Below are 25,285 nucleotides of genomic sequence, written 5' to 3' on the forward strand. Positions count from 1 at the left end.
AAAAGGATTAAAAATAAAGGAGTTGGGGATTTAGGATTTGTGGCTTGCCTAGCTTCTACGAGTAGGCGCCATCACGACTCCTGAGGGTGGGAATTCCGGGTCGTGACAAAATGCGCCGCCTTGGTCCGGCGATGGTGCCTTCAATGGCAAAAAACAATGTCAAAGCCTTCAATGCCATATCTCAAAAGATGTAGAAATCATAGAAACTTATATCCTTAAATGACGAATTGATTGATAAAGACGAATTAAGGATATCACAGAAACTTATATCCTTCAAAGCCTTCAAGCCTTCAATGATGAATTAGGAAGGAAGAGGAACAATGAATTCAATGGGTGGTTTTTCCCCTCTCTGTCATTCTCCGCCATCGATGATCACTCAAATGAAAATTTTCCGAGACAATGGAGATGAATCAGTGGAGAATTGTGGTTGTATTCATGGAGAAAGACTGGCTTTGAAAGAGTGGGTGGAGAAAAATCTAAAAGAATGAGAGAGAAAAATAATACAAAGCGTATTTTATGGCTTAAGGGTAGGAGGACCATAAATAGATATTTGGCTATAAAAATCAAAAGATATCTATGGAATATAATTTTTTAAAAAGATATTTATTTAAAATGAATAAGGTATCAACCTTTGCTATAGGAGGTAAAAATTTCTTTTTTTAATCGTTCCCAAAAATAATAATCGAGAATATATATATATATATAGAGAGAGAGAGAGAGAATGCAATTAGTTTCGGCCGACGGGTCAATATGTATTTTGCCCCCTCCAAGGAATTCTTAAGGATTTTAATAGGGGATTTTCAGATTATCAAAATAAAATGGGCAGGGAAACTGAAATCATGACTGTTAAAAAACTTTCGAAACACAATCGAAAAAGTTGAATAATAAATTAATTATTTGCAACTCATTTCTGTTTAGTAAAAGAGGTTATAAAGGCATAGAAGGCAAAAAGATTATAATCGCAATTAAAGCTAAGGAAGGAATTATAGAAGAATAGAGCGTATAAATTATTAGAAAATCAAATGAATACACAATTATAAAAGAAGGGGAAAGATCAAAATTATATATATATATATATATATATATATATATATATATAAAATACCGGCAATAACCATATACTTGAAATAGTTGATCTAGACATATCATAAGACATATGATTATTGAGATATTGGTTTCACAATGCAAGAAAGGGTTTCTACAAAAAAAATGGAAAATAATTGAGGAGGAAAAGGCATCCTAAAATGAAAAATGCAATGGGTTCAAAACTTTTTTAAAAAAAAAAAAAGAATTATCTGTCACTGTTTGGTTGTTATCTATTGTATTGCATTACTTTTAATATAATATTTGTTTTGATTGTTATTTAAATTTTATTGTATTGAAAAAGTAATGTGTCCATCACATTACCCATTTACAATAAGCAAATAAAAAATTGGTATAACATAAAGACTTGAATACAATAAAGTATTAATTTTACCATCACACCATCGTAGTCCTTTACATATGATTTAAGTTCTAGCAGAACCGAGAAAACATCACACACCGATAGACGCAAAGGCTTTGCAACCAAAAAAAATAAAGAGAAGGTAAAAGATAGACGTAAGTTTCCATTTATCGAAAAAACTAAGTAAAAAATATGGATTTGAAAAGTGATTCTTCGGAAGATGAATAGATATAGCGCATGTTCACTATATTTATATAAATCTTTGCTGGACGCGTGAAAGAAACATTAAACATTGAAGAACTATGGTTTCCATAATGACCTGGAACGTTACCTTTTGGAACATGAAACCTCTTGGAAACGGTCTTCTCCTTTAATTGAGTAATTGAAAATTAATGAGGGAAAAAATAAAATAAAGAGTGAAAATAGGGTAAAAGCCAAAAGATTAACCAAAAAATCATGTAAATAACTGTCATGGATAATGAACATCAGCAAAACCATGTCATTTATCCGCAAGGTCATGTTACTTTTTGGCCTCTGAAAAGGTTCTGTCAACGTCATTATATTAGAGCAAAAAAAAATGCTTCCTCATAGATCTCACAATGGTGAATATTATAAAAACTAAGAAGACTTTCTGCAAAATAAAAGGAGTGCAAGAAGCCCACGCTGCATAAAACTAAACAGTATAAGGGTAGGAAAAAATATAAAGGAACAATGCAATTTATAGCACATTATTAGAAAGATGGGGGTTATGGATTAGAAAAGTCACAACCTAAGATACAATTTATAGCACAATAAATAATTAGGGGTTATAGACTTGAAAAGTCACAGCCCTCAATCAAGAGGTGTGAGTTATGGATATGGATATTTAAATTTAAAATAATATAAATGGTTAAAATGAAATAAAAAAATCAAAAAATGAGAAAAAAGATAAATAGGATTCCTACACTATGAGAGATGCCACATCATCTTGTCATTCCCCTCCATTTTATATATATATATATATAGATTTTTAAAAATGATTCCTCAAATTTTTAAGTTAATATTCGAATCAGTAATTGTGACTCAAATATTAATTCAACAAACCAAATCCATTTGGGTGGTGAAAATTAGTTTTTTAACAAGTTTAAATATGTGGGTTTAAATTTCGAATTTGATTTGTGAGACAAGGGGTGGTAAGGTTGGTAGTGTTGGAGTTGCTACAAAGGGTGGTGGTCGTGGCACTAGTAGTAGACCACATGTGGCTCCGACTACTAATCGTAGAAAAAAGAAGTAAGATTTGGAATTTTTTTTGAAATAATAGAAGGTACTGATAGAGTTAAATACAAAATTTGTAAATGTGATTTTAAACATTTGACTAGAGGAAACTTATGGGCTTCTGGGACACTTAGTAGACATATGAGAATTGAGCATCCCATAGAATGAGGCGCTGATGGTGATGGAAATCAAACAACTATTAACCCTACTACTGGAGGTCTAGTGAAATATGATAAAATGAAGGATCGTGAGGAGTTAGCAAAAATGATTGCTTTGGGTTGTCTACCTTTTTCTTTTGCTTCTTCATCATATCTTATTATGTATATTCAAAGGATTTACAATCCTTTATTTAAAGGTATCCCTAGAAGTACTTGTAGAGCTGATATCTTTAGACTTCATGGACAATATCAAACATACATACGTTATTTGTTTAGCCACCTTCCTTGTAGAGTTTCTCTAACTTCTGATATTGGTCATGCTGTTAATGGAAATGATTATTTGACAATTACATGTCATTGGATAGATGATACTACTTCTATGCAAAAACGTATTATCGCTTTTAGATATGATGAAGATCAGAGTCATACTGCTGCGTTTATAAGTAGTACTATTTGTGAAATTGTTGAATTTTATAATCTAAAGCAAAAAGTATTGTGTATGTCTTTTGATAATGCTTCTAACAATAATGCCGCAATTTCAATATTAAAACTGCATTTGCAACCACCTCTTGATAAAAATTTTCATGTTAGGTGTGCATGTCATATTTATAAATTGTTAAAAGTGGCCTTGATTTATTTTCAACTGAGATTACTCATGTTAGAAGAACAGTTGGTGTTATTCAAGGAAATAATAGACAATCTAGAATAAAGAAATTTAAGAATAAGTATGTCCAGTATAACCTTACACCCAGATTCATGCCAGACGAAATTGTTACTAGATGGAATTATACATATATATTTTAAAAATATTGCTACAAATATAGATTACCAATAACTGAAGTTGCTAATGCGCATTGTACTGATCCAAATCGTATGTTAACAACTAGTACTTGGGAGGTCATTAGTGATATTGTTAAATTTTTACATAAATTTTATACAGCTACTGTTGAGTTTTCTGGAGCATATGAAATAAATTAACAACTGAATTATGAAATAAATGTAGCACTTGCAACAAGTGCATTTTTTTCCCATCTTTCTTGTATTCTTTATGTTAATACTTTGTACTAATATAACCTTCAATAGTTATACAAAATTCCAAAAAAATAAAATTAAAAATACACTAAACCCGGCCCGCCCCCCTCAATCCGTAACCCTTACGGTTCAATTTTTACCCGGATGAACCCGAACCCGTTAAACCCGTTAAGAACCAACTCGGAACCGGCCCGGACCGTAACCCGTACGGGTCCAAAAAATAGCGGCCCCGCCTGTCATGACCAAAATCCCGGTCGTGATGGCGCCCAGCACACTACTAGGCAAGCCCAACCATTATTCAACACTTAACCCAATTTATCAAAAATAGCGGAAAGAAATATCAATTAAGCAAGATTAAAGTACTGAAGAATTTAACAAAATACACAATATAATCTCACTAGGACCCGGTGTCACGAATCTGAGCCTCTAGAATACAGAATATCATCCTAATACATGGTATATCCAAAGTCTGATAATGCGGAAATAAAGAGATAGGATAAGAGGGAGAAGATCAATGGCTGCGAATGCCGTGTAGCTACCTCGATACTCCCAGAAGCTGGATCTGCTGATCAACTGGATCTACTGAGCCTGAGACTGCCCTGGATCTGCACACAAGGTGCAGGGAGTAAAGTGAGTACTCCGACCCAGTGAGTAATAAAAGTAACTACAGTCCGAAGATAAGAAAATCCAGTAAATACACAAAGTAAGCTAAAATCCAAATATACAGCAACATATGGAACTGAGCAGCTAAACAACAGTATAAATAGAAATACATGAATGCAATGCAATGCATATGATGGTACATTCCAGTACCCACTGCGGCGTGCAGCCCGAGCCATCCATATTTATTTATCGTCGACGACTCTCACTAGGGGTGTGTACAGACTCCGGAGGGGCTCCTACAGCCCAAGCGCAATATCTTGGTCAGTCATTGTTACCTGACCGGTCAGCCATTGTTACCTGACCAATTTATATCATACAGTGTCATTGTTACCACTGTTCAAGTATATCATCCAGTGTCATTGTTACCACTATTTCAAGTATATCACACAGTGTCATTGTTACCACTGTTTCAAGTATATCACACAGCGTCATTGTTACCACTGTTTCAAGTCACTTTATAATCAGTCCAGAAAATAATATAATAAGCCCCTTGGGTATTTACAAAACAGAAGTTCCCAGTCCGGAATACATTTAAAAATATCATTTAAGTTTTCAACACTTAGAATTATGGCTGAGTTTGCAAAACAACATTTAAAACCTTGGACTGAAATTAAATAATATGCAAATCATGCTAAGCAGTAATATCAATCCTCGAAGGATTTTACAAATCGGCACAAGGCCCCAAACATGGCATCAAGCCCCGTAATATCAATGAAGTATGTGTATCAATCACCAGTATAGTATAAACATCACACGGGATGGACCAAGTCACAATCCCCAATAGTATCCGACCCCGCACTCGCCATGGAGTGCGTGTCACACCTCAATATAGCGTTACAATGTGAAAGTCCGGGGTTTCAAACCCTCAGAACAGCATTTACATCTATTACTCACCTCAAGACGGCCAAAAGTCTACTCCGCGATGCCCTTTCCTTTCGAATCGACCTCCTCGTGCGTCGAATCTTGCCAAAACCACAAGGAATATATTACAATAGGCTAAGGAAATATAACTCAATCGAAAAGACTCGAAAAATATCGAAAATCACGAAATTTGCAAAACCCGAGCCCCGGGCCCACTTCTCAAAAAATTACGAAAGTCACATCACCGGATTCCTCGTCTCGCCACGAGTCCGAACATATAAAATTTACCAAAATCGGAGTTCAAATGACCCCTCAAATCTTCATTTTAGAATTTCATCTCAAGCCCTAATTTCTTATAATTTGGCTATGTTTTCATGGATTTCAAGGATGATTCTTCAATAAAATCATGTATTTAACTCATAAAACTTACCTCCAATCGATCTCAGTTGAAACTCCCTTCAATCCCTGTCCAAAAGCTCTCAAAATGACTGAAAATGGTGGAAAAATGACCCAGAATCGGATATAAACTCACTGGTCAGATTTTTCGCAATTACTGTTCACCCGCGCGGTACCGTTCACGCGCGGGTTACTGTTCACTGCTGCTAAAAAAATGCACCAGCAACCAATTTAAATTGCAGCACAGTCATTTTTCACTAAAATGACTCTAACTCCATCATACGAACTCGGAATTAGACGATTCTTGTTCCTATGAGTCACAAATAATAATACGAACACAACCCTTCAATAGAAACTCAATTCGGAGCTCATTTGCCCAGTGCGATATCCATTTCGCTCGTTAAACAATTACTCATGTTTCGCGTCAAAAGCCTAATCGCGACTTGATGAAATTAGACCAAAATTTCCAGATCAGTCCTATAATTCATTATCAAAATTCCGGAAGTCTCGGAATCAAATTTGGATCTCTAGAACTAAAAATGAACCTTTAGATCATTACATTTATGCTCAAACGGCAAAAATCTTCCAAAAACTCTTCCAAAATTTGTCCGAACCTCATGGGATCCCAACAAAGTATACTAACAAGTCCCATAATATGACACAAACTTAGTTGTTCCTTCGAATCACCAAAAACAACGCAAAAATACTAAATTCACCACGAATTCAAGCCTATGAACTTTGAAACTTCAAATTTTCACATCCGATGTCGAAACACGTCAAAACTAGTCCGAATGATCTCAAATTTTGCAGACAAGTCCAAAATGACATAACGAAGCTACAGCAACTCTCGGAATTCCATTCCGAGCCTCGGATCAAAATCTTACCTATCAACCGGAATTCGCCAAAATACTAACTTTGCCGATTCAAGCTTAATTCTACACCGGTCATCACAAAAATATTCCGAACACACTCCTAAGTTCCAAATCACCTAAAAAAGCTATCCGAACCATAAAATTCACATTTCGAGTGCTCTAACACATAAGTCAATATCTGGTTGACTTTTCCAACTTAAGCTTCCTTAAAAGAGACTAAGTGTCTCAAACCTTACCAAAATCATTCAGGAATGACTTCAAATTTTGCACACAAGTCACATTCGACATTACGGACTTGCCCCAACTTTCGGAATCGCATTCCGACCCCGATATCAAAATTTCCACTTCCGGTCGAATTTTCTCAAAAACCTTCAAATTTCTATATTTAGCCAAACGGCTCCAAAATGACCTACGGACCTCCGAATTCACTTCCGATCGCGCTCCCAAATCCAGAATCACCATACGGAGCTACTCCCAGTCTCGGAATTCCAAACGGACATCAAAACACTGAAATGCATTTTAAGCCAAACTGATGTAATTTCTTCTAAAATGCTATCTTCCACAATAGACGCCAAAACACTCCCGGGTTATCCAAAACCCGATCCGGGCATACGCCCAAGTACGAAATCATCATACGAACCTGCTGGAACCTTCGGATCCCAATTCCGAGGTCTTTTACTCAAAATTCCAATCCTAGTTCATTTCTTCAATTTTAAGCTTTCAAAATGAGAATTTCCATTTAGATTTGACTCCAAACTTTCTGAATTTTAATTCTAACCATACACTCAAGTCAATATACCTGAGATGAAGCTGCTCATGGCCTCAAACTGCTGAATGACGCACCGGATCTCAAAACACCGATCGGGTCGTTACACCGCCCGACCTACCCATTTAACACCTTTAATTAGAACAACACCTAATCCAAACAACTAACAAACTCAAAAAAACCCATTTTCGAAAGCAGAGTTTTGAATGGTCTTCAATGGTGGACTTCTAATTTTCTTTCATTGCAACCAGGTGACATAAGAGGAAAAACAGAAAATATACGGCCCCTTGATGCATATGTAGAAAATGTGAGAAGAAGAGAGAGTGAAAACAATGATTGTGGGAACACATATTTAACTCTATACCTTTTAGAAGCAATGGTTGTAAGAACACAAATTTTGAATTTGCTAGTGCTTTTAAAATATGAACAACATGGGCTAGGTTGGTTAAAACTTAAAAACATGAGCCATTTTTTGTTATGGTGTGATGTTATATGTATTTTCTTGTAATTCTTTCCAAAAAAAAGGCAAAAAGAATGCGTAAAAAAGAGGGGGCAAAAGGGCGTCGACAAACAACAACAACAACAACAACCCAGTGTAATCCCACAAGTGGGGTCTGGAGAGGGTAATATGTACGCAGACCTTACCTCTACCCCGAGGGGCAGAGAGGCTGTTTCCAGGAGACCCTCGGCTCAAAGAGGCAACAAGAGACACTATATTAGTACTATCAATAGACTCATAATAAAACAACATAAAGTACCATAAAATCCATAACATAACATAAATACCATAAAAAACAAAGTAACAGCAATATAAGAGATATAGGAAATACGAGAAAGATGTAAGGTATTAATACACAGGAGATAAAGCCCATCATCAGTAGTTGATCAATAACATCCTAAGACTACTTCCTAACTGGCTAGTCTCACTCTAGTGCGCTGTAACAAAGACATCACAATTTCCCTAACCTACCACCTTAATGCTCGATCTCCACAATTCCCTGTTTAGGGCCATGTCCTCAGTAACCCTAAGTCGCGTCATATCCTGCCTGATCACCTCTCCCCAATACTTCTTAGGTCTCCCCCTACCTCTCCTCGTACCCACCACCGCCAGTCGTTCACACCTTCTCACCGGTGCATCAGTGTTCCTCCTCTGAATGTGCCCGAACCATCTGAGTCTTGCTTCCCGCATCTTGTCCTCCATGGGGCCACACCCACCTTCTCTCGAATATCTTCATTTCTAATCTTATCCTTCCTTGTATGCCCGCACATCCACCTCAACATCCTCATCTCTGCAACTTTCATCCTCTGGATGTGTGAGATCTTCACCGGCCAACACTCGATCCCATACAACATAGCAGGCCTAACCACTGCCCTATAAAATTTACCTTTCAGTAACAGTGGCACTTTCTTGTCACACAGGACTCCCGTCGCTAACCTCCATTTCATCCACCCCACCCCTATACGGTGTGTGACATCCTCGTCGATCTCCCCGGACCCCTGAATAAACGACCCCAGGTACTTGAAACTACCCCTCTTAGGGATGACTTGAGAATCAAGCCTCACTTCCACTCCCGCTTCCGTCGGCTCTGCCCCAAATTTGCACTCAAGGTATTCCGTCTTCGTCCTGCTCAACCTGAAACCTTTGGACTCAAGGGTGTGTCTCCAAACCTCTCGCTGACGCCGCGTCGTGTCTCATCGATTAGGACTATGTCATCAGCAAATAGCATGCACCATGGCACCTCCCCCTGAATATGATGTGTTATAACATCCATCACCAGGGCAAATAGGAAAGGGCTGAACGCAGACCCTTGATGCAATCCTGTAATAATCGGAAAATAATCTGAATCGCCTCCTGCTGTCCTAACCCGAGTCTTAGCTCCATCATACATGTCCTTAATCGCCCTAATGTAGGCAATCGGGACCCCTTTAGCCTCTAAGCATCTCCATAAGACCTCCCTAGGAACCTTGTCGTACGCTTTCTCTAGATCGATAAACACCATGTGGAGATCCTTCTTCTTATCCCTGTATTGTTCCATCGTCCTCCTAATAAGGTGGATAGCTTCTGTGGTAGATCGCCCCGGCATGAACCCGAACTGGTTGTCTGAAATAGACACCGTCCTTCGCACTCTCATTTCTACCACTCTCTCCCAGACTTTCATGGTATGACTTAGTAATTTAATACCCCTATAGTTGTTACAGATCTGGATATCGCCTTTGTTCTTATACAACGGGACCATAGTACTCCACCTCCACTCTTCGGGCATCCTATTAGTCTTGGATATCACATTAAGCAACTTAGTAAGCCATTCCACGCCTGCTCTACCCACACACCTCCAAAGCTCAACCGGAATTTCATCTGGTCCGGTAGCTCTGCCCCTTCTCATCTTACGCATTGCCTCCATGACCTCATCGACCTCAATGTCCCGATAATCACTTAGTTCATGGGGGCTGTCGGCGTTCCTCAATTCACCTAGTACAATATCCTGATCCCCTTCCTCATTTAGAAGTTTATGAAAGTAGGTCTGCCATCTCCTCTTTATCTGGTCATCCCCCAACAAAACTTTGCCGTCCTCATCTTTTATGCACCTCACTTGGTCCAAATCCCGAGCCGTCCTCTCTCTCACCTTAGCGAGTCGGAGTAACTTCTTCTCCCCGCCTTTGTTCCCTAGTTCCTCATACAAACGAGCAAAAGCTGCCGTCTTTGCCTCCGTCACTGCCATCTTTGCCTCCTTCCTAGCTACCTTATATCTCGCAATGTTCGCTCTCTTCTCCTCCTCTCCAGTGCTCCCCACTAACCGCAGGTAAGCCACCTTCTTCGCTTCCACTTTACCTTGTACAACTGCATTCCACCACCAGTCTCCTTTGTGGCCACAAGTGCGGCCTGAAGATACCCCTAACACCTCTCTTGCCACCTTCCTTATATAGTCCGCCGTCGTCGACCACATAGTGTTTGCGTCCCCACTACTTCTCCAAGCTCCCATTGCCGACAACCTTCCTTCCAACTCCTGGGCTTTAACCTTAGTCAAGGCGCCCCACCTAATCCTCGGGCGGCCTCGTACTGACCTCTGTTTCCTTCTTATCATAATACTAACGTCCATCACCAAGAGCCTATGTTGCGTTGCAAGGGTCTCACCTGGGATAACTTTGCAATCCTCGCACAACCTTCTGTCGCATCTGCTAAGGAGGAGATAGTCAATTTGAGTCTTCGCCACCGAACTTTGGTAAGTAACCAAATGCTCCTCTCGCTTCGGAAAACTCGAGTTTGCAATCACTAGATCGAATGCCTTGGCAAAATCCAGCAGTGAGATGCCCCTCCATTTCGTTCCCCGAAACCAAAGCCGCCATGCACCTCAGTATAACCACCTGCAGACGACCCAATATGACCATTGAAATCCCCTCCTATGAATAACCTCTCGGAAGGCGGAATACTACGAACAATGTCATCCAACCCTTCCCAAAAACGCCTTTTAATCTCCTCATCACAACCTACTTGCGGTGCGTACGCGCTAACGACGTTTAAAGTACACTCACCCACCACCAATTTAATAGTCATTAGTCTATCATTCACACGCCTGACCTCTACCACCGACTCCCTAAGATGGCTATCTACTAGGATACCCACTCCATTCTTACCCCTCACGACTCCGGAGTACCACAACTTATACCCATCCGCGTTTCTCGCCCTCGATCCGACCCACCTAGTCTCCTGGACACACGCTATATTAATCTTCCTCTTCTGAAGGATCTTCGCCAACTCTATAGACTTACTCGTTAGCGAACCTATGTTCCATGACCCGATTCTCAACCTATAGGCTCCCTTGCCCACTCTACCTCCCCTACCTCCCGACCCACCCCCTGACCCCGAGCCCACTCTTTGCCCCTCATTTTCCCGCCATGGTCGTAGCAATGGAAGTGGACTCAGAGAGCAACCTTCTCCAGCGAAAACAGTCCCTTTACCATTCTTTGGTAGCTTCTTATCAACAATCTCTTGTTCCTACGCTCTTCTTTGCCCTTCAATTCAAAGCTACTGTAGTCAATTTGCAAAAATTCTTCCTTTTTATTTTATTTTTATACCTTAATTTCTAGGTTTTCATTGCTTTAACAGGATGAGAGTTTTGAGATGGGGAAGGAGGTATACAGGGGACAGCAGTACAGTCAAATATATTATGCTAGGCTCCATTTGATGCGTACTCTCCTTTACTCTCTCCTTCCCAATTGGAAACCCCAGTTGCCTGGTAACTGAACTTACCCCTTTCTTGCCTTCTTCTAGCAAAGTAAATATTATCCTCTCTATCTCAATTTAAGTGACATTGTTTCCTTTTTAGTCTGTCACAACAAGAATTACAAACTTCTGTACGTTATTATTGAAATTTCTACAATTTTTCTTGAATAGAGGAATGGGAGAGTGGAAGTTGACCACTACTCAAAGAATTACAGTACTGAACTATTCATTTCACCTTCTTTTAATTCGTTACATTGGGAATTGGAAGTGGAAAAGTGAGTTATAGAATTGTTCATCCTTTTATTTCCCCCCTCTTTTGTTCCCCTTCACTTGGAAAACTAATAAAAGAGAACTGGAACTTTTGATTCTTTTTTAAGATGAGGGATTATACGGTTTAACATATAAAGGCAAAGGTGATTTTTACTAAAGGTTTCAAATTCCAAATGCACTCTATGAGTTTTGAAAGTTTTATCTCTGATTCTCTTTTGATAAGTAAATTCGTCCTATTTTCTGGTGCCATCACTGACACTTATCTGCACTGTTTATTTTCACTGGTTTAGCTGTAGCTTATGGTGGTCGTATATTGATTTTATCTTTAAAAGGTGGCTAAGTTAATTCCTTACAACACAAGGTGAGCACAAGAAAGAGAAATTTGGAATTTGCACTTGTTACTTTAACATCATTTAGAGCTTAACTATTGGTGGTTAGAAGGTTTACAATATCAATTGTTACATTTTCCTTGTGTTTTGTTTCCTTAACTACTATCTTGCATCTTGATTGCAGTCTGTACTGTTCTTGGATTAGAGGAAGGCAAAGAATGCATTATAGTTGGGACACTCTACAAGCACATGAAGCTAAAACCTTCTGTTCTTGATGAGTACTCTAAAGAGGTATAAAACGTTGATGACACAACATGTTGATTTTCCTGTCTAAAAGTTTATTTGATGACCTTTCTTGTATATGCCTTGTACTTGTATATATATCTCCCTTCTTTAAGTCACTAATAATTGAACTTGGTTGTACAGAGATCTGCTGCACCGCTTGTACAACGTCATAACTTTACGCACCCAGATGATAATTTAGTTCTGGAAGATGAGAGCGGAAGAGTCAAACTAAGTGGCTCTGTTCTTTTGCCATCTACATATGTAACAGGTGAGTAGCTTTAGCTCAGTCTTGTCATGTAGCTGAACTGTTTTTTAATTGATTTTGGTTGTATGATTGAGGGCTTTTGGCTGGTTTTCTGAATTACATTTTTGTTTGACGATGTAGTCATTAACTGACACTGCATTTTTTATTAGAGAAAGTTTTTCTCCCTTTTGCAAGGGTAAGTTAGCTGACTCATAAATGACATGATTGCTTTATTATGTGTGGTGTTCTATACTTCTATAGGTATGATTGCTGCATTGCATGGAAAAGAAACTAGTGCTGGTGATTTTTTGGTTGAAGATGTTCTAGAGGCTGGTCTACCACAGCAAATAGAGCGACCAATTGTCTTAGGTATCAAGTACCTAACTTCCCTGTTTTTAGTTGTCAATAACATTATCTGGTGATTTGTGCTTGTGTTCATTGAGTACTGCATCCATACAGACAACATTTTTTATTTTAGATCTCTGATTGGCACACCTGGGGTTATTATATGATTAGAAGTTCCTGCACAAAAAAGTCGCTAAAACTTTCTTTGTTTCCGTACTCTTTTTCCTAAGATTGTTTGATGAAACCTATGTTCTATTCTATGTGGACAATGAAAATTTCAGTGGTGGAATTGAGTGATCCTGGTCAACACGCAATTAAGCTTAGCATAACTGATTTTAGCATTCTGGTCATTTTTTTCCAGCAAAGTTTATTTTCTTTCATGTCTCTAATATCTTGTTGGAGTTTCACTTCCTACAAGGTCCCCTTATTACTCAATCACCTTTCTCTATTGTGTTAGCTACTTCATCCTGTCGCTGGCTCAATTGAGAATCCTGATAACAAAACTGTCTTAGACAGCATCAATATTTTCTCTTATCTATGTGCGGCCCTATTTCTGATTTTCATCAGCCTGTCAGTGTGAACTTTGAAGCTCAGTAGAATAGCATAATCATTTAAATGTGAAAATCTTTTTATAACTAAAAGTTGTTAGACTCTAGGAAAGTGTCAAATTCTATAATGTTCGCTTCAATTAGCGGAAAGACTACTTTGTTGCAGTTCTTTTTCTTTTCCTGGAATATAATCAGACATCTTGTGTTGCATGTAAACAGGTGAAGATAAATATGTGGTTTTCATATCCGGTTTGAGTGTTGGGAGAAGCACTTCGAATCCTCTCCAATTTCAACTTTTTGTTGATCACATCACTGGACATTTAGGAGACGTGAAGGTTCAATAATATTATGCTTAACTTTCTGCTTACAAGTATTTGACACATGACAATATGGCTAATGTTATGCTATCCTGAAATGTATCACTTGAAAAGGAACAAAATATTGCAGCTCAAATAGTTCAAGTTGTTATTGCTGGAAACTCTGTTGAAGTACCTCATGGACTTCTCAATGGACAGGTACTAATCTTTACTTTTGTCCTTAAAGCAAACTTGTGTTTCCGTCTTTTCTCGATCCAGTAGCTTTTCCCTTGTGTACGTCAAATTAATGCTACTTCTCATCACAGAGGAGAATTTTTTCGAGTCGCATGCTAGAATTACTTACACTTCTCTGTCTTTAAACTTGTCGATAGAAATTGGATGAACATTTTGCTGCTTCAGATGTAGATTAAACTCCAAGAAACATGTTTAAGAAATTGTTTGTTTTAATGCGTCAAATGCTTTGTGATAATAAGTGCTCAATTAAGAAGTATTACTTTTGCCTTTTTTTTATTTTAAAAAAAGAAGTCCATTAACAACACAACAGTACATGTCCAACTAGTTGGTGTTGAGACTTCTTGTTGTTGCACTTGCATTAGATCTGATTTCTGCCAGTCTTTTTGTTTTAGTTAGAGACCTTTATATCAGTGTAGGGATAGGTGAGATTTAGAGAGCCTCTTGTTTAGAGAATCCTAATTTTTACTTAAAAAGACAAATTATTTAGTTCTGAAATGAATTGAGCCTATATGGACCCAAAAATGGTTCCAGAGGATTCCATAGTCGATCACAATTAATTTGGGATTGAGGCTTTGTTGAATGATTGACTTATTTGTATCCTTGATCCAAATATCAATTTATTGGAAACACTGATCTACAAGTTTTCTGTTAGCAAATGAGATCTTTATTGCCAAGTCTTTGACATGTTGAATTGCTGTGATTTCTGTGCCTTTGATGTTATGTTAGTTGTTAGAAGCCATCTTGCTGACTTTATATTTTATAGTGTTGTCTTGATTGAATGATATCTTTGCAATATGGTGAGACATATGTTGCATGTGCTACAAGTGACTACTGATTACTTTTTTTTGTTGATCTATACCTTTATTCTTGCAATTCATAGTGTAATTTGGAAGTAATGGTCTGATACTAGTTTATCTTATTTTGCTCTGAGAATGATATTTAAATTACGGAAGTTTTATGTTTGATAATAAATTTTATTGTGGCTCTGAATGTTGTTTAAATTGCAGAAAATTTTCTTTTGGACAAAGTAATAACTTTTATCAAGTAGATGAGAAATCTCTGTAGAAGATAAGCATGGTTCTTTACAAAATAGCGATTAATCATCAATTCTGACTAGATTTCACAGCTGCTCCAGTAGTATACAGAAAACAAAAGAAAAATCCTCAAATTTGTACAAAATACTCATCCACATGCCTCAAATGCCCCCATGTTCCACTCCTTACATATGTCCACATAAGCGCTAAAAAGTGACATACCATATCTACTTCTCCACCTCTTTCTAAATTCCAACATATCCTTGATTGAGCCTGGCATCACCCAATTAATCCCTAAGATATTCTTTAAAACTCAACATAACCAATGGGTAGTGGAATAATAAATGTTTAATGCCATCTCCGGTAGGCTTGCATGTAATAATCAACGAGTGTAGATTTCCTACTTTTCCTCAGATTCCTAACCATGTGAAATGCTTCCCATATGCCATTAATATGAAGAAACACACCTTTCGGAGCACTGGGAGTTGTTACTGATTTTTTTTATGACTTACTGGGGACCGTTACTGATGAATAAGGGAACTCATTTCCTCCTTCACAACAGTCTACTGTAAAATGATCCAAGTAGACAATCATTTCTTAGGTACCCCCCACTCCCAAGTTCTTCATCCATTAGTGTGATCTTCTATTTATGCAATAGCCCGAGAAGATTGTTTTTTTGGACCTCTGTCTGGCAGGTTTCTCCTAACAGACACCTGAACTGTAGATTCAATAGAACTCAGAACTCCCATTCTTCTTCCTTTGCTGATAAGAAATTCTAAGAGACCCAAAACCATTACACAAAGGTATGTGGTGGCACCATCTCTAATTCAAAAAACTGACTCAGACTAATTTGTATATGGCTATAAAACTTCTCCCACGCTTTCATAATGCTTTTTGAAAGAGCTACCTTTTATGGCAGGGTAAACTGTACTCCTATCTTCTCTTTGAGTGCTATATTTTTCTGTGATAACTCTTCTCCATAATGCTTGCTCCTCCACTTCGAACCTCCAAGTCGATTTACCTAGTAATGCCCTGTTGAACACCCTCAGTCCTTGAATATAAATTCCGCTTTCTTTTCTAATGATTAAAAATAGATGTAAGACTTTAATTCAGCTATTCAGACACATTATTATCTAGCTCATGATATTATATGGTGAAGGAGAATATTATAGTGACTTAAAAAGTTAGAAATGCTCCAATAATATTTAGTCATATAGAATACACAATAATGTCTCGTTTCTATCATTGTTATTAACTTAGCAGCTTTTGGATGTTGAATTTTGTTGAACTTTTGACAGTAGTGTAAAACTAGTTGGGCCCGAGGGCCTAGCTCAAGTGGCAAAGGGTGGTGGATTTGTGTCTTAGGTCACAGGTTCAACCCCCCACACCATGCAAACCAAAGCCTGGTATTTAAGTGGAGAAGGGTAGAGGGGCAGGTCCATTATCCACCGAGTTTCGAAGGCTGTGGTTAGTCCAAAGGATCCGCTCCAGACGGATTTCTCGGTCATAAAAAAAAAAAATGTAAAACTAGTTGGTTACTCGAAATAGTCAAGATACTTGTATTTAGTTTGTACAGGCTCATTTCAGTGGACTCATGTCTTCGGTTAATTAAGTTTTTGCTCCGTTCTTTCCCTAAAAAATGATACAACAACAACAACAACCCAGTATAATCCCACTAGTGGGGTCTGGGGAGGGTAGTGTGTACGCATACCTTACCCCTACCCTGGGGTAGAGATGCCGTTTCCAATAGACCTCCGGCATCCTTCCCTCCAAGAACTCCCCACCTTGCTCTTGGGGTGACTCGAACTCACAACCTCTTGGTTGGAAGTGGAGGGTGCTTACCATCGGAGCAACTCCCTAAAAAATGATAATAAAATTTAATTCTTTTTCCAAGTGCTGCAAACACTTTCATTTGATTTTACTCGGAACTGGGAAGGACTAGTTTCAATCTCCATTAATGACGACTAACAACAGAACTTGATTGTGTTGCAGAATCTGGGTTCAAAGGACCAGTCTAGATTGTTTGAGCCGATTAAAGAGCTTGATATTTTGTTGACGCAGGTCCTCTAATCCTAAATTGAAACCAACATATTTCTGTAAACCGTACACTATGAGTTCAGAATTTGATTTCCTCCTTTTCCAGATTGCCGCAAGTATACCTTTGGATATCATGCCAGGGTCCAGTGATCCAGCAAATTTCGCCTTGCCACAGCAGGTCCCCCCTTGGTTTTAGCATATGTTTGAATGCTACGAGTCAGAGCATTGTTTTAGATTTTAGAGGTTTAATTGTTTCTGTGATCATCTGTGAATTTCAGCCTCTCCATAGATGCCTGTTCCCTGGATCATCAGCTTATAACACTTTCAGATCTTGCACGAATCCACATTGCTTTGAACTTGACAACATCAGGTAAGATTCAATAGTAGATGTAGTTATTTTATAGAAATTTGTTTCGTTGTTCACATGGTTATTGCATGATCTTCAGGTTCCTGGGTACATCTGGTCAAAATATTGATGACCTTGGCAAGTATTCTGAGGCAAACAGCAGTATTGAATTTATGGAAAGGACATTGAGGTGGAGACATCTAGCACCAACAGCACCAAACACCCTTGGTCAAAACTTTGTGCCTTGCTACGCTTGCAAGTTCTTATGATTGTCGTTTCCATGCCTAAAATTTTCTACTCTGCTCAGTTTATTCTTTGGATTTCACAAATTCATGCTTTGTTTTTTGAAATAGTAAAGGTCTTATTAAAATAGTACCAAGATGGTACAAAAGTGCATGACATCAGAAAGCCAAACCAGATACTCTTACTTCAAGTATGCTCATGCTTTTAGATCGCAAATCGTTTTGATGAGACAAACTATATGATCTTGGAAAAGAAAGAGTTGAGATAATTACCTTTTCTGTTCTTTGAAGAGTTTGCAAAACAATTTGGTTGCATATATTTCTTCCAGCTATGTTATTCATACAATTACTTTTGCAGGGTGCTATCCTTTCACTGATAAGGATCCTTTCTATGTTGAAACTTGTCCTCACGTTTATTTTGTGGGCAATCAAGATAAATTTGAAACCCGCTTGATAAAAGGTATGTTACTGAATTTTTGAATTGTTATTCTAGAGAATGTATGTGATCATTACTACTGTGTGTAGGATCAGAAGGGCAGATGGTAAGGCTTATTTGCATTCCCCGATTTGCAGATACTGGAGTGGCAGTGGTGGTAAGCCTCCACTCTTTTTATCAGCTATCTCCTCTGCATGTTTTCAAAATTAGCATAAGCTTATCAGTTATATAGCCTCTTCACTGTTCTTGCAATGAAGGAAACTACAGAAACATTCTGCTTTGAAACAAAAGTTAACTGTGTCTGCATAGTGGATCTGTGTCTCTATGAAACATGTATTGGATGCTTAATACATCCTTGTTTGCCCATGTACTTTCTCTGAAGGCGGAGTCATGGAGAATTTTGGTGCTAATTGATATACACTTGCTAATTTATTTTTTCCAAGAAGAGTTCTTAATGGATATTTATCATTTTAAGCTAATATAACCATTAACTAGTTGTCTGAGTTTTTTTTAAAGAGTTAATTTGACGGTCAATGTAGAATAAGCTCAAGTTTCATGCTCTTTTTTCAAATAAAGTTACATATAGTTATATTGGATGACCATATGATGTGTTCGTCTGAACACTTAGAAATGGATATGCCGAAGTTTTCTTTTGTTACCATGGTCTTACCCTTCCTTATAGTCTGTTCTTTGACTACTTGTCCTGTTGATGAAAATGCAAGAGGCAATTTGAAATCGATGGTCCTTTACGCTTTTCATGAGACAGGACAGAATATGGTAGGGTCACCAACAGAAGCACATACCTGTTATGATTTATTACAAAAACTAAGCCTCAGCCCCTGATAAATTGGGGTCGGCTATATGAATCCTGGCTGATCATCTTCCCCATTTAGCTTCATCTCACGCCAGCATTAAACAATACAAAAAAGGGGAAAGTGCTAGAGGTTCTCTATATTTCCTACTGGCTTAAGAATCTCTAATACAACTCCATTATGATTTATTAATTTTTTCATTTATGTTTTTTTTTAAGAACTTCTTGGGGTGGATATAGGCCCGAGAATCTTCGATGGGATTGAAACCTGCACCTAAATGATGCTGGGTGGAGTGCCAACTCATAGGCTGCATCTTTAATCCCTGATATATTAAGTTTGACTTGATGAATACATCTAGAGAATACTTTTGGGCTGTGTAATCATTATATAGCATATTTGATATTCTCTTTTAAGCTCATTCTCCTTCCCTCTGTCAAATGGGAACAGTCCTGATTGTGTCGGGGAATTGATTGGGGATGCTTTCTCGTGTTTTCAGATGAATTCCTACTGTTTTGTGTACTTGTGGTGTAAATTAAAATAAGCAAAAGTTTGATGTGGATCACTTTTGAGATTGTCTTCATTTTGTCTCTTTCTGGATAATGCTTGGCCTTGTCACCGTGAAGAACTCCGACTAAAACATGATCATAAGAGTCTTCTAAAGTAATAAGAGTTCTTTTTTTTTTACCTTTTCAATTTTTCGAATGATCGTGTTAGGTGTGGTCACAAGATTTTTTCTTACGACATTTCTTTGTACAATAATGCAAGCTTAATTTTTGTTTTCATTTTTATTTTATTTTATTGAATATGTATGATACGAGCTTATCTTTTCTGTTACTGCAGTTGAATATAAGAAACCTTGAGTGCCATACGCTCAGCTTTGCTACTCAAATCCACTCATAAGGGGAAGGTATGATGTAATGGCCAGGTGGATATATAATCCTGCTAAAAGTTTCCAGTGACGTGTTTCTATTTCTCGAACTACTGTTAAACAAACCCCCCTGCTGCTCTTGCATGCTTTCTTCTCCTTCATTCATCTGACAAAGACCTTCATGTCATCCATGTTATGGAAATTGCAAATACAGAGTGCTGTTTCTCAGGGTACTCGAAAACTCATGTAGACAATTTGTGCAAGTTAGCACCTCGGAAAATGCTTGCTGCTAGACCAGTGATGACATGTGGAAAAGAAGAGTGAAAAATGAAAAGAATAAATATATAAACGTAATCGTAAGAGAAAGAAGGGGAAGAGGATGCAAGAAGAACAGAAGAAATGAAAAAAAGAGAGAGTAAATGGACACATGGATGAGGGTGAGAGTGAGAACAATGTGTCAAGTGACTAAGAAAGTAGGATTGGTTAATATTTGCTTGTTTGTTCAGTTAGCTTATGTTTGAATGGCATCTCAAATTAAGCTTAAAGGGCGCGACCCAAAAAAAAAAAAGAAAAAAGGAAGAAACGATCTTCTTCCCTTACTGTGTATCTGAGAGAAGGATATTCAACTGATTTAAAATTCTGCCTTCATTGCCATGGCAACCTTTGGAAGCTTCATTTTATATGATGGGCAGAAGTAAAATCTATTTCTTGATTTTTGATTTTTTTTTCCAGGGTATTGATCAGCCATTTATGCAGAAGATGTACTGATGTCAGGCAGAAGTTTGCTGTGCAAAAGACATCCATTAGACTCAGATTTATTGAACGGTTGTCCTGTATCTTTAGAAGTTTAACTTTAGAAATTTCTGTAATTTTTCAAAGAATTTGTGTTTCAGTTTGCAGGACAACCCTTTACCCTGTTTGATTTGCAAGATGTGGGAGAAAATAATATTTCTGTCACAAAATCATAGTCCGTTTGTCCTAGTTAGTAGTTCAAGCTTCGTACCAAAATCAGGATTGATATTGTCATTACTTACTAGCATCAAGATTGCTAGTATAATCAAATTTAATGTCAATTACAATCTCATCCAGACAAAATCCTTTAGACTTGTAATCCAAGAATTTGTTTAGAAATATCATAATGAAGGGGGCATTGTCGCTAATGAATGTGTTCCATTGGTTTCAATTCTTTATTCGGAGCAGTGAGCCCAACGCGTGCAAGAGTATGTCACAACTAATGATCAAGAAAAAACGCATACTAGTAGGTACTTATCTACACTAGAATTTATCTGCCACTACTTTCTAGCATCAAGAACTAGTAAAGTGAATAAATAGCAGATGTATATACTTTGTTTTCATGTCCATCCATCAACCTTGACCAGGCTACTTCTTAACCATCTTTTCCTTTTATTCTTGTTTTTTCTCAATAAGTCTTCCTAGTATTCTCTATTCAATACGAAATATACAACGGAAAAGGGCCTAAAATGCCCCTTTACTATATGAAATAGGACAGGCTAGCCCTCCATTAAAAGTTGGTCTCTATTCTGCCCTTGCCGTCAACAAATGGGCTCGTATATGCCCTCCATCACTAACGGAAGACTCATAAAGCCACGTGGAATATATGTGAGGGCAAGTTAGACCTAGTTCGAATTGTACAGGGGCATATATGAGTCAGTTATAATAGTAATTTCTCAAACACTTCACAACTCCATATCAGTTTACTTAGACACCTATTTGGCAACACCAAACTAATTATCACAACAAATAAACTAAGTCATAGACACAAACATTCAAATGAACGACAATGACTTCATTAAATCCTAGTAGCTCAAAAGGGTCGAATCATAACAAAAGACAATGTCGGAATGTTCTAGTAGCTCAAATGGGTCGAATAGGAGGCGTCATTACGGACTTACTGCCAATTATTTCATGGCATGGACACCTTTAAATGCTAGGAGAAGGTTTTTCAAGTGCCCGAAGCATGAGGTAAGTAAATATTTTGATGGGTTCTTTTAATTATTCCGATTTACTTGTAAATTTGTTTTATTTATTTTTAGTTTTTAGGATGAAAAATATTCCTATTGGGAATGTCAAGATGAAGAGCTTCCTCCTAGAATTTCAAATCTCATATGCAGTTTAAAGAAGGAAAAGGAAGCTCTAATCTGTGAAAGAAATGCTCTCCAAATGAAATTTTGATCTTGAGAATGTTATGATGCTCGTCGATCATGGAGGAATAAAATCTTGGAATTGAAAAGAAATGTTCTAATGAAGAAAGTGACCGATTTAGAGTACTCATTTGTGCTTGATGCTAAATTTCGGAAGAAGATGTAAATTTTCATGTGTGTGATATTGGGATGTCTTGTTATGTTCTTTGGCTTAGTGCGAAATGATATGTAATGTTAGTGTTATTGTGACTTAATTATTGTCTTTTATTATGTAATGAAGCTTAATGTTTTTATAGTACAAAGATTTAATAAAGTCATTACCGTTCATTTGTTGTGCCTATGACTGAGTTTATTTGCTATGATAATTAGTTAGGTGTTGTAAACTAGGTGTCTAAGTAAACTGATATGAAGTTATGAAGTGTTTGAGAAATTACTATTATAACTGACTCATATATGCCCCTGTACAATTCGAACTAGGTCTAACTTGCCCTCACATATATTCCACGTGGCTTTATGAGTCTTCCGTTAGTGATGGAGGGCATATACGAGCTCATTTGTTGACGGCAAGGACAAAATAAAGACCAACTTTTAACGGAGGGCTAGCCTGTCCAATTTCATATAGTAAAAAGGGCATTTTAGGCCCTTTTCCGAATATACAATTTAGTTAGATGGCGTTCGGTGCCAAAAGGTTCGTGATCTTTAACCAACGTACAAATGGCCTTCTTTGCAAACAAGTTGATACAAAAAATTAAAGTACTACTCTTCTCGAGCAGAGTTTCCTTTTTCGAATTAAGGTAATATGATCTGATTATAATGATTTAAATATATATAGAGTTTTATTGTTTTCAACTGGGAAAATCTTGCAACATAAATATTACTTTTATTGTAATTTGTGCGTATCTAACAAATGCAGTAGCTATTGCAGCTCAGTAGTCAAAATTCAGGTATTGTAATTGTTGCTAGTGGAGTTTTTGGATCGGAACCTGCTATTTCAAGTGATGTTCTTTCCAAGTGGATAACACTATTGTTGCTCAGATCCAATTAAAGTTCTACAGTGCTTCAGATGTGTTATTATTAATTTAATTTGTGATACTCAGCTATTGCTTTGGTGTTATTAATTGATTGTGTGTGTGTGCGTGTATCAATGGCTTGATTCAGAAGCAAAGCATGGATTTGTAATTTTAGTTTTTCAAGCAAGAATATTCTAAGTCGTACAATTGCTTCTACTTTATATTAGCCAGCATTTCTTGTAGTCTTTATTGTTTGCTCTTATTAAAAGTAGTTGTTGCCTTATTGGCATCCTAAGTAATCTTGTGTCAAACTCTTTGTGCTAAGATATTGTCCTTTTGAATGTAAACACTATTGTTGTTGTTGCTATCTATCAATATAATATAAATAGTTGTGATATGTAACTTACCATTTATTCAAGAACGTTATCAATCAATGTTGTCATTAAATAGAATTATATGCTATTATTGTTTAAGTGACCTGGTTATATAAATATATTTTATACCACCACTATAAAGATCCTAAACTCTTATCTAAAAACTCTTAGGTAGTCTTATTCTATTACTTAGGAAGACTATGAATGTGAGCGTGATCTTAGTTTAAGATTATTACCTTAGAATTTTAGCTTAAGATTACCTCTAAAATTGTTAAGCTACTCTAAAAATTTCTCAGAGAGAATGCTAAGCTGTTCTGAGCAAGATATGTGTCTTAAAGCATTTCATCGATTTATCTTTTTTAGAAGCGGTGAAAGTTATAAAAGAAACAAAAAATATGATTATGTCGTGTAAAATCGAGCGCATACATAACTTGATTGGATATATGAGCAGTTGTAACTTGTATATGCATTAATTAATTAATTAGGGGCAGAACAAAAGTTATTTGGGAAAATTTGACTGAAGTAAAGACTCATTACACAAAAGTCATTTTTTTTTTCTTAAACATAAAAGTCATCTAATTAAGGCCCAGATAAATAAAATATAAAGTATTGTAACGATTCGGCCGATCGTTTTGAGCTTTTGCACTTCGCTCGGTAGTTTGAGGGCATGAGTAGCTCCGCACGATGTATTATGACTTGTGTGAATCATCAGTTTTGGTTTTCAAGTTATTCAGAATTGATTTGAATGAATGAATTTCATGATTGAAGCTTTAAAGTTGGAAGAGTTGACCAAGTTTGACTTTTAATATTTGACCTTGGATTGGAATTCTGATGGTTCCGTTAGGTCCGGATGATGATTTTGGACTCGGGCGTATGCCCGAATTTGCGCTTGGATATTTCTAGAAGGTTTTGGCACTAATTGGCGAAAGTTGGAAAATTCGAAGGTTTGGAAAGTTCATAAGTGTGACCGAGAGTTGACTTTGAGGATATCGGATTCGGATTGTAGTTCCGGGAATTGGAATAGCTTCGTTATGTCATGTGGGACTTGTGTGCAAAATTTGAGTCCATTCCAGATTGCTTTGATATGTTTCAGCGTGAGTTTTGGAAGTTGAAAGTTCAAAAGTTCATTAAGTTCTATTTGGGATGCGATTCGTCGTTTCGATGTTGTTATGCATGATTTGAGGCTTCGAATAGGTCTGTGTTATATTATGGGACTTATTGGTATATTTGGACGGGGTCCCGAGAGCTCGGATGAGTTTCAGACAAGGTTCAGATCATTTTGCCATATGTTGCATTGCTGAAAGAGTGCTTGTTCTGGTGTTTCCGCATCTGCGTAAGAATGGGCGCAGATACGAGTTCGCGGATGCGGACAATGGTTGCAGAAGTGAAAACAAGCTTGGCTGGGGGATCATCGCAGATGCGGAGGAAGAGGCACACCTGTGTGTGCAGAAGCGAGGTCGTGTGCAGGAGCGAAGAAGAGCTCGCACCTGCGATGTTATAGAAGCGGAAATCGTTCCACAGGTGCAATGAGTCGGCTGGTTAGTTATGGTCGCATAAGCGACGCTGCAAAAGCAGCTATTTTCTTCGCAGATGTGAACAGTGCTGGGCAGAAGCTATACTTTCAAGGGTTGGTCGTTTTCTTCTCATTTTTGAGATTTGGAGCTCGGTTTGGGTGATTTGGAAGAGGAATTTCACCACACGAATTGGGGTAAGCATTCTTAACT

At 37.5% G+C, this 25,285-nt stretch overlaps 1 protein-coding gene across 3 annotated transcripts; it reads left to right on the top strand.

Annotated features, from left to right (window-relative positions):
* The first annotated feature begins 11,333 nt into the window (after positions 1-11,333).
* Positions 11,334-20,977, top strand: LOC107799905 (DNA polymerase delta small subunit). 3 transcript variants are annotated; one of them, XM_075254635.1, is made up of 15 exons: positions 11,334-11,412; positions 11,552-11,681; positions 12,452-12,558; positions 12,694-12,820; positions 13,058-13,165; positions 13,909-14,024; positions 14,121-14,204; positions 17,267-17,335; positions 17,418-17,489; positions 17,590-17,681; positions 17,758-17,885; positions 18,258-18,359; positions 18,425-18,492; positions 19,988-20,072; positions 20,748-20,977. In XM_075254635.1, the coding sequence occupies exons 1-14, from the start codon at positions 11,341-11,343 to the stop codon at positions 20,045-20,047; spliced, it is 1,335 nt and encodes a 444-aa protein (XP_075110736.1). In that variant the 5' UTR covers positions 11,334-11,340; the 3' UTR covers positions 20,048-20,072; positions 20,748-20,977. The 3 variants fall into 3 exon arrangements, with proteins under 3 accessions (XP_075110736.1, XP_075110735.1, XP_075110737.1); XM_075254634.1 differs by having other exon boundaries at positions 19,988-20,054; XM_075254636.1 differs by having other exon boundaries at positions 18,431-18,492; positions 19,988-20,054.
* Positions 20,978-25,285: the final 4,308 nt, after the last annotated feature.

Source organism: Nicotiana tabacum, chromosome 6 (assembly GCF_000715075.1).
Source record: "Nicotiana tabacum cultivar K326 chromosome 6, ASM71507v2, whole genome shotgun sequence".
Taxonomy (NCBI): Eukaryota; Viridiplantae; Streptophyta; class Magnoliopsida; order Solanales; family Solanaceae; genus Nicotiana; species Nicotiana tabacum.

Bases quoted from the DNA above. Each gene is read 5' to 3' on its own strand.
- LOC107799905 (XM_075254635.1), top strand. From the start codon at position 11,341: ATGGTCGTAGCAATGGAAGTGGACTCAGAGAGCAACCTTCTCCAGCGA. The intron at 14,025-14,120 runs GTTCAATAATAT...TCACTTGAAAAG, and splicing joins GACATTTAGGAGACGTGAAG to GAACAAAATATTGCAGCTCA. The intron at 18,493-19,987 runs GTAAGCCTCCAC...CTGTTACTGCAG, and splicing joins ATACTGGAGTGGCAGTGGTG to TTGAATATAAGAAACCTTGA.